General features: G+C 40.1%; 1 protein-coding gene across 1 annotated transcript in view; it reads left to right on the top strand.

The window, feature by feature from the left end:
• The window catches only part of ttn.2 (titin, tandem duplicate 2), a 174,752-nt gene that overhangs the window by 149,407 nt on the left and 15,061 nt on the right, over positions 1–10,284 (top strand). Inside the window, exons 203-217 of the mRNA XM_082176625.1 lie at positions 9–305; positions 411–998; positions 1,096–1,398; positions 1,529–2,113; positions 2,350–2,649; positions 2,727–3,029; positions 3,150–3,455; positions 3,556–5,322; positions 5,467–5,760; positions 6,225–6,503; positions 6,591–6,890; positions 6,983–9,049; positions 9,162–9,464; positions 9,555–9,860; positions 9,968–10,258. Of these exons, the coding sequence (XP_082032751.1) occupies positions 9–305; positions 411–998; positions 1,096–1,398; positions 1,529–2,113; positions 2,350–2,649; positions 2,727–3,029; positions 3,150–3,455; positions 3,556–5,322; positions 5,467–5,760; positions 6,225–6,503; positions 6,591–6,890; positions 6,983–9,049; positions 9,162–9,464; positions 9,555–9,860; positions 9,968–10,258 (8,289 nt within the window). The remainder of the gene's footprint in view (positions 1–8; positions 306–410; positions 999–1,095; positions 1,399–1,528; positions 2,114–2,349; positions 2,650–2,726; positions 3,030–3,149; positions 3,456–3,555; positions 5,323–5,466; positions 5,761–6,224; positions 6,504–6,590; positions 6,891–6,982; positions 9,050–9,161; positions 9,465–9,554; positions 9,861–9,967; positions 10,259–10,284) is intronic.

The following is a 10,284-nucleotide window of genomic DNA, read 5'->3' as shown; positions in this document are numbered from 1 at the left end:
AATTTTAGAAAAACCAAGTCCACCGCCCAAGCTTGGAGTCACTGATGTCACAAAAGACAGTGTCTCACTCGCATGGCTTAAACCAGAACACGATGGAGGTAGCAGAATTACAAATTACCTGGTTGAGGCTCTTGAAAAAGGACAACAAAAGTGGATTAAGTGTGGTTCCACCAAATCGACTCACTTTGTTGTCTATGGATTGAGAGAGAAGGCTGAATACTACTTCCGAGTACGGGCTGAAAACCATGCAGGACTTAGCGATCCCAAAGACATGGTTTTACCTGTGTTTGTAAAAGATCAGCTGGGTAAGTTATTTATTATTAACAATGTTTCCTTTTTACACTTGCGTAATGTTTTATTTTATATGATGTAAAATTATATGTAATCTTGTTGCTTTCTTTAATCAACAGAGGCGCCTGAAATTAACATGAAGGACTTCCAACACAACACTGCCTATGTTAAAGCAGGTTCAAATCTGAAGATTGAGATCCCCCTCAGTGGTAAACCGTTACCAAAAGTATCCCTCTCTAAGGATGGACAGGTTCTAAAGTCAACCATGAGATTCAACTCTGACGTGACAACTGACTCCCTTATCCTTTTTTTGCGTGAGAGTGTTGCTTCGGACACAGGCAGATATGATATCACAGCCTCCAACTCCAGTGGGACCACAAAGTCTTTTGTGAATATTGTGGTCCTTGACAGACCAAGTCCTCCAGTTGGCCCTATTGAAATGTATGATGTCACAGAGGACAGTGTCAATCTGAAGTGGTTGCCTCCCGCATATGATGGTGGTAGCCCAATCACCAACTACATCGTTCTGAAACGTGAGACGACTACTGCAAACTGGAAAGAAGTATCATCTGCTGTTGCAAGGTGCACAATTAAGATCATGAAGCTGATTACTGGAATTGAGTACCAGTTTAGAATCAGGGCTGAGAATCGCTTTGGCATCAGTGAGCACATTGATTCACAGACTGTTACAGTCAGTCTTCCATACAGTGAGTAAAATGCTTCTCTACATCATAAGCAGCAAATTGGTAAATACAAATGTATCCCCTTTAAGCATCTATAAAAACCTATGACATTTTGTTTCAGCACTCCCTGTGGCACCTTCACAACCATGGGTATCAGCGGTAACAAAGGAAAGTATTACTGTTAACTGGAAGGAGCCATCTTCAGATGGTGGAAGCCATGTATTTGGATATCACCTTCAGATGAAAGACAGAAATAGCATTCTTTGGCAGAAAGTTAACACAACTGTTGTCCGTGCTACACACTTCAAAGTATCAAACGTGAACGCTGGTCTGATCTATGAGTTCAAGGTTGCAGCTGAAAATGCTGCTGGTATTGGTCCAGTTAGCATGCCCTCAGATCCTGTGCTTGCAATTGATGCATGTGGTAAGCATTTAGGTCCCTTTAAATTGATTGTTCCATATACTTGAACCATTAGTATTAATAATTAGCCTATAGTTTAATCCATTGAGAAAATTCTAATTAACATTAATTACCACTGTTTTTTCCCCAACAGAACCTCCAAACAACCTTAGAGTCACTGATATCACAAAGAGTTCAATTAGCCTTGCCTGGCAGAAACCCTCATATGATGGAGGAAGTAAAATTACTGGATATTTGATTGAAAGTAAAGATGGTCCAAAAGGCAGATGGTCAAAAGCTAATTTGACAAATGTTACTGACACAAAGTTCACCGTATCAGGCTTGACTCAGAATGAATCTTATGAATTCCGGGTCATGGCTAAGAATGCAGTTGGCTCCATTAGTAACCCATCAGCAACTGTTGGACCAGTCGAATGCGTGGACACTTATGGTGCCCCTGAGATTGAACTTCCTCAAGAATATCTTGATGTTGTAAAATACAAAGCAGGTGCTACAGTTCAGCTTAAAATAGGTATTATTGCTAAACCTCAACCAACAATTGAATGGCACAAGGATGGAAAAGAGCTAGAGTCTGGAGGTCAGATTTCTATCTCCAACACCACTGACTCTGCATGCATCTCAGTCAAGGAAGCCACCCGTTTGAACACTGGAACATATGAACTTAAGATCAAGAACTCTTTAGGCTCAGCGTATGCTGCTGTCAGAGTACTTGTCCAAGGTATGTTGCAAAGTTTACTGCTAAATATCTTTTAATAACTTGCAATATATCTAACACTAGTTCCATGAATCATTTTATTTTTAAATTACATTTTATTATGTAGTTATTTTACTTTTAAGGAATCAAGAAAAAAATTGCTGTATTAAATACATTTAATTCATTGCATGCCTTAATTCATTAGCTTTGATAGCCCTAATTTGAACATTTTTTGCTAAATTTTTGCTCACCTTCATCAGACAAACCAGGACCCCCTGCTGGAGACATAGAGTTCAAGAAAATCAGAGCAGATACTATGACCATCATGTGGGACCCTCCAGCTGACGAAGGTGGTGCAATGGTTACCCACTACATTGTGGAGAAACGTGAGACAAGCAGAATTTTGTGGTCCATTATCTCAGAAAAACTAGAAGACTGCATTGTCACTGTCCCAAGGCTAATTAAGGGCAATGAATACATATTCCGTGTTCGTGGTGTGAACAAATATGGAGTCGGAGATCCTCTGGAATCTAGACCAGTAATTGCACAGAATTCCTTTGGTAAGAAATAATTTAATCTAACATTTTTATTATTACCATTAAATTTGTGACCTAATATGATTCATTTTGCCCAACAGTTCCTCCTAGTCAGCCTTCTAAACCACAAGTCACAATGATTACAAGAACAACAATGACTGTGGTATGGGAAAGACCAAGTTTGGATGGTGGCAGTGACATTGATGGATATTACTTGGAGAAGTGCGAGAAGAAAAGTCTACAGTGGTTCAAGGTTATTAAAGATACGATTCGTGATACCAGACAGAAAGTCAGCAACCTCACAGAAGGAAATGAATATCAGTATCGTGTCTGTGCAATCACCAAAGCTGGTGCAGGCCCATATTCTGATGCGTCCATTTTCTACAAAGCTTATGACCCAATTGGTAAGCTTTTTTGCGGTTTATTTTTTATTGTTTTATTTTCCTTAATGTGCATTAATTGTGTGCAAAGTATGCAATGATATTTAAAACAGAATTTGTTATATTTACTAATTGCTATTTTAGATCCACCAAGTGAGCCAACCAAGCTCACAGTTGTTGATTCAACAAAGACATCCATTACCCTTAGATGGGTGAAGCCTGTCTATGATGGTGGCAGTGAAATCACAAGCTACGTTGTTGAACAAAGAATGGCTGACGAGACAGAATGGGTCACTATAAGTTCTAAAGGAGAAGTAAGGACAACTGAGTTTGTAGTGTCCCACTTGAAACCTGGAGTGTACTACTTTTTCCGTGTCTCTGCTGTTAATTGTGTTGGATCTGGACGTTCAATTGAGATGATGCAGCCAGTGCAAGCCAAAGATATTCTGGGTTTGTACTTTCTAACTGTCTGAAGCAATAAAAAAGTTTATTCAAATTATTTTATGATCCTGTGAACCTGATCAAATATGTTCTTCTTTCATTTTAACAGAGGAGGCGGATGTGGATCTTGACATGTCAATGTCAACTCAATACATAGCAAAGGCTGGTAGAGATGTGGAGATTGTAATCCCTCTCAAGGGTAGACCTGCTCCAAATGTAACATGGAGGAAGGGAGACAAGAACATTAGTGGGGATGCAAGATATGGCATCAAAAACACAGAATACTCAACTACACTCATCATTCCAAAAGTCACGAGGGATGATACTGGCAAATACCTTCTTGAAATTGAAAATGGGGTCGGAGAGCCAAAAACCATTACTGTGTCTGTTAAAGTATTGGACACACCTTCTGCTTGTAATAGGTTGATTGTGAAGAATGTAACACGAGGTAAACTCACACTGAGCTGGGAACCACCTTATATTGATGGTGGCTCTTCAATCACAAATTACATAGTTGAAAAGAAGGATGCTAAAATGAAGGCATTCACCATTGTGACAAATGAATGTGCCAATACAACATACAAAGTTGATGGTCTTTCTGAAGAAATTTCCTATTTCTTCCGAGTTTCTGCTGAAAATGAATATGGCGTTGGTGATCCTTGTGAGACTGCACAGCCTGTGAGAGCAACTGAGATGCCTGGTGCTGTAAAAGATATTGTACTGGTGGACTCAACTAATACATCTGTATCTTTGGCATGGACCAAGCCTGATCATGATGGTGGCAGCCACATTTCTGAGTACATTATTGAGAAGAAGACAAAGGAAGAAGATGCCTGGAGCATTGGTGGTACATGCAGATGTTGCCACTATGAGGTAACACACCTTAAAGAGCTTTCAGAAATTTACTTTAGAGTATTTGCGAAAAATGAGAAGGGTCGCAGTGACTTCTCTCAAATTGGACCCATTACTGTAAAGGACTTCCTTATACCTCCTGAGGCAAACCTTATTGACTATCCTAACGCAGAATTAAGCGTTCGCATTGGACAAAATGTAAATATTGACTTGCCCTACAAAGGTAAACCTAAACCAACGATTCAGTGGATGAAAGATGATGTTCCACTCAAGGAAAGCGATCAAGTTCGTTTCAGGCAAACAGAAAACAAGGCAAGTCTCATTGTAAGAAATGCAAGAAAGGACAACGCAGGAAAATACACCTTGGTCCTTGATAACAAACTTGTCAAGAACTTCTTTGACATCAAAGTGATTACACTTGGGCCACCATCTCAGCCTATAGGCCCAATCCGTTTTGATGAAATTAAAGCCCAGAGTATTATAATCTCATGGGATCAACCCCAGGAAGATGGTGGAGGAGAGATCACCTGCTATAGTGTAGAAAAGCGAGAGACATGTCAAGCAGCATGGAAGATGGTTTGCTCTAGTGTGGTCAGGAACACATTCAAGATAACAAAATTGCTTAAGGGTACTGAATACCAATTTAGGGTACGTGCAGAGAACAAATATGGAGTGAGCGAGCCTCTAACCTCATCAGATGTGGTTGCTCAACACCAATATAAGCCACCAGGTCCACCAGGAAAACCTGTAGTATTCAATGTGACAAGTGATGGCATGACTGTTCAGTGGGATGCCCCAGGATTTGATGGTGGTTCTCCAATCACTGGATACCATCTTGAGAAAAAAGATAGGAACAGCTTATTGTGGATGAAAGTAAATTCCAATGTTATCTCTGGACGAGAATACAGAGCAATTGGACTTATTGAAGGTCTGGAGTATTCATTCAGAGTTTATGCACAAAACAATGCCGGCATGAGTCCAGTCAGTGAACAGAGCAAGCACAAACTGGCAATTTCCCCTGTTGGTAAGTCTTAGTATTGTCTTTGTAACATTCATCCACGATAAGCTTTTGTCAATGCTTATGGTTTTAATTACTTCACAGAATGCATCTTTTTGCCAAAGTTCCTTATTTTCTTCTTTTCCAAATATCTTTTCTTTTTTTCTTTAGATCCTCCTGGCACCCCTAACTGCATTGATGTTACAAGAGACTCTGTAACACTTCAATGGGAACCACCAAAACGTGATGGAGGAAGTAGAATTGTGGCCTACAGTGTTGAAAGGCGTCAAGGAAGAGCACGTTGGTTGAGATGCAATTTCATTGACATCAGCGAATGTCAGTTTACAGTAACAGGCCTTGCTGCTGGTGATCGCTTTGAATTTAGGGTAATTGCCAGGAATGCTGTTGGAACAGTTAGTCCACCCTCTCAGTCATCTGGCTACATCATGACCAAGGATGAAAGTGGTATGTAATTATAAAGGCATTATTCGATATAAATTGTTCTACATTAGGGCTGTAAAAATGTTATTCCAATTTTGAATATTGTTCTAATTTAAATTTAAAATCCACATTCGAATGCAAAAAACAGTGTATTGAAATTTTAGGTTTGTGTCAGGCAGCCTTATCAGTGGTGCGCGAGATGCGATGATGATGATGATGATGATGATGATCGTTGTGTTTTAAAGTTTTTGTTAACCTAGAGAAACACGTTTAGAAAGCCATGTAGAGTTAAAAGAAGTTAAACTTTTAGAAAACATTTCTCAATACATTATGTATTTTTACAGACAGTCTTGTTATTTCATTGCTTTGAATAAGCAATTTAATGCAGTGCATTAATATTTTGCTGATTTGCACCCTCTTGTGGCCTCAGGAGACATGCCAAAATCTAGGAGATATTCATAAAAAACTAAAAACATTTTCTTTTTCAGTCATCCCTGAGATTGAGTTTGAAGCTGAGAAGACCCTCACCATCAAGGCCGGAGAAAACATTAAACTCAGCTGCAGTATAAGTGGACGTCCTGTACCTCAAGTCACATGGTATAAAGATGGAAAGGAAGTAGACAAAATGCTGGTTGACATCACAACTGTTATTGGATCAAGCTCACTGTTCATCAGAGATGCTGACCGCAATGACCGTGGTATCTACACAGTTGAGGCCAAGAACAGTTCAGGCACAACAAAAGTGGATGTTCTTGTCAGAGTACAAGGTATAATCTAAAATCAATTTTGATTTATAGTTTTAATAAAGTTGTTCTGGATTTAGTCATTGCTTATTTCCACTCTGTGTTATTCAGATACCCCTGGACCACCTGAAGGCCCTCTTCGCTTCACAAATATATCTGCAGAGAAAGCTACTCTTTGGTGGAGCCCACCTGAAAATGATGGTTGTGCACCTATCATTAATTATTTGATTGAGAAGCGTGAAACTTCCAGAATTTCATGGGCGCTTGTAACATCTAAGTGTGAAGCCTGCTCCTTCAATGCCACAAAACTGATCAAAGGCAATGAATATCAGTTCCGTGTATCTGCTGTCAATAAATTTGGTGTGGGCAAGCCACTAGAGTCTGATCCAATCATTGCTCAAATGCAGTACAGTAAGTAAAAATAGTTGTTCTTGATCCAATCATTTTCTAATTTAGTACTGTTCATTCTTGACTTAAACATATTCCTTTTTGATATCTAACAGCGGTACCAGATGCTCCCGGAACACCTGACTGCACTCATGTAACAGGAAACAGTATCACTCTATGCTGGACAAGACCAAGACATGATGGAGGAAATGAGATTAAGCAATACATTCTTGAAAGACGAGAGAAGAAGAGCTTAAGATGGTTGAAGGTTTCCGCAAAGAGACCAATAACTGAACTAAGGCACAGAGTTACAAATCTTACAGAAGGAAATGAATATGAATTCCGTGTTATGGCTGAAAATGGTGCTGGAATTGGACCTGCAAGTGGTACATCCAGATTGTTCAAGTGTAGAGAACCAACAAGTGCACCCAGTGCACCAACTTTAGTGAAGGTCATTGATTCCACAAAGACATCTGTTACTTTGGAATGGACAAAACCAGTGTTTGACGGTGGCATGGAAATCATTGGTTACATTATTGAGATGTGCAAGGCAAGCCTTGAGGAATGGCACAGAGTCAACAATCAGACTTGCATCCATACACATTACAAAGTAACAGAGTTAGAACCTGGTGAAGAATATAAATTCCGTGTTTGTGCAGTCAATGGTGCTGGCAAGGGAGAATTCTCTGAGACTCCTAATGTAGTACAAACTGTTGATAGACTGACTTCACCAGAAATTGATATAGATGCAAACTTCAAACAGACACATATTGTGAAGAACGGCGGAACAGTCTCACTTCATATTCCATTCCGTGGAAAGCCAGCCCCACTTGCCACATGGACAAAGGCAGATGGAGATCTTGGCATAATGGTGGATATTAATACCACAGACACATTCAGCACTTTGACAATTGAAAGTTGCACCAGGTATGATGCTGGAAAGTATACACTCTCTCTTGAAAACAACAGTGGTCGTAAAGCTATTACATTAACAGTCAAAGTGTTGGACACACCTGGACCACCAGGACCTCTCTCATTCAAGGATGTGACAAGAGGTGCTCTGACACTCATGTGGGATGCACCATCCAATGATGGAGGTGCACGTGTTCATCATTACATTGTTGAGAAGCGAGAGGCAAGTCGATTAAGTTGGCAAGAGGTCAGTGAAAAGTGCACACGTCAAATCCTGAGAGTGACCAAGCTTGATATTGGCGTAGCATACTTCTTCAGGGTTATCGCTGAAAATCAATATGGCAAAGGTGAGCCATTTGAAATGACAGAGCCTATTATAGCCACAGAAGAGCCTGCACCACCTAAGCGACTGGATATCATTGATACTACATCCTCAACAGCCAGCTTAGTATGGATGAAGCCTGAGCATGATGGTGGAAGCCGTATTACTGGATACATTGTTGAGACTAGAAAGAAGGGCTCTGATCACTGGGTTGTAGGTGGTCAAACTAAATCTGTGAAAATGGTTCTTGAAGGCTTGGTTGAGAACACAGAATACGAGTTTCGTGTCAAGGCTCAGAATGATGCTGGCATTAGTCATCCACGAGATGCCCTAGCCTCTGTCATCATAAAGGAGCCACGTATTGAGCCAACAGCGGATCTCAGTGGCATAGATAAACAGCTCATCACTTGCAAAACTGGAAATTCATTTGCCATTGATATTCCAATCAGTGGCAGACCAGCCCCCAAGGTAACATGGAAACTTGAAGAAATGAAACTCAAAGAAACAGACAGAGTCTCAATTAAGATTTCTAAAGGCAGAACCACTCTACTGGTTAAAGATGCCAAGAGAGGTGACAGTGGAAAGTATTATCTCATGCTTGAAAATTCAGCTGGATCAAAGACATTCACTGTCACCGTCATTGTCTTTGGTAGACCGACCCCACCAATTGGACCTGTTAAGGTTTCAGGAATATCATCAGAATCCTGTGTATTGACTTGGGAAGAACCTACAGATGATGGTGGAACGGACATAACCAATTATATTGTTGAGAAACGCGAGTCTGGCTCCACCACATGGCAGGTTGTGAATTCAAGTGTGAAACGGACCACCATCAAAGTAACTCATCTCACTAAGTACATGGAGTACACTTTCAGAGTCTGTGCTGAGAACAAATTTGGTGTTAGCAAGTCTATTGAATCTCAAGCTATTGTTGCTGAGCATCCATTCAGTAAGTATTTGGTATTGTATATAACTTTATCCATTGATGAAATGGAACATAAACAATTCAGTATTTATTTTTGTTGTCTCCAGTCTGATAAATGTTACATTTCTGTTTTCAGTTTCACCAAGCCCACCAACCCGCCCAGATGTAGTTTCAGTGTCTGCTAATGCAATTTCTATCCGCTGGGATGTGCCATATAATGATGGTGGAAGCCAAGTAACTGGATACTGGATTGAGAAAAAGGAGCGTAATACCATTCTGTGGGTGAGGGAGAACAAGATTCCTTGCCTTGAGTGTCACTACAAGGTCTCCAGCCTTATTGAGGGCCTTGAGTATCAGTTCAGAGTATATGCAATGAACATTGCTGGTTTGAGTAAAGCAAGTGAACCATCAAGGCCAGTACTGGCTCTAAATCCAGTTGGTACGTTTTTTTGTTACTTTCTACTATCTTTTATGTGTTATTTTTATTCATGGCTTAATATTTATCACATGTTTTTGTCTGCATTTTCAGATCCACCTGGCAAACCAGAGGTTTATGATGTAACCAAGACATCGGTGTCTATTAAATGGTCTATACCGTTCAATGACGGTGGAAGCAAGATTGTTGGATATATTGTTGAACGCAGGGCATCCAGTGATGATGATGAAGCTCGTTGGTTAAAGTGCAACTACACTACAATCACAGAAAACGTCTTCACTATTACATCACTCCATGAGGGAGAGGAGTATGAATTCCGTGTTATTGCCAGAAATGGGGCTGGAGTCCACAGTAAGCCATCTGAATCGACAGGATTTCTCACATGCAAAGATGAATATAGTAAGATGATTTCCTTAATTGATGCATGCTTACAGAATGTGTAGAAACACACATATACTGTAAACTGTTTTGAATATGTGTTAATATATGTTATTTATTTATTTCAGCACCACCAAAGGCTGAGCTGGACAGTAAACTTGTGGGTGAGACAATCACTATTAGAGCAGGATCAGACCTCGTTCTTGATGCTGCTGTTGGTGGAAAACCAGAGCCTAAGGTTTTTTGGGCCAAGGGTGATAAGGAGCTGGATCTTGGAGAGAAATACTCACTGACGTACACAAGTACAAGAGCGATGGCAATCATTAAGTCATGTGATAGAAATGATACTGGAAGATACATCCTTACTGTGAAGAATGCAAGTGGAATCAAAACAGCTGCTGTCAATGTTAAAGTACTTGGTAAGAACATAATAAATCACATGTTT

This window comes from Leuciscus leuciscus (genome assembly GCF_965113295.1).
Source record: "Leuciscus leuciscus genome assembly, chromosome: 7".
In the NCBI taxonomy this organism is placed as follows: Eukaryota; Metazoa; Chordata; class Actinopteri; order Cypriniformes; family Leuciscidae; genus Leuciscus; species Leuciscus leuciscus.
Note: the sequence above shows the minus strand (reverse complement) of the source record. Positions and strands in the feature narration are given on the sequence as shown.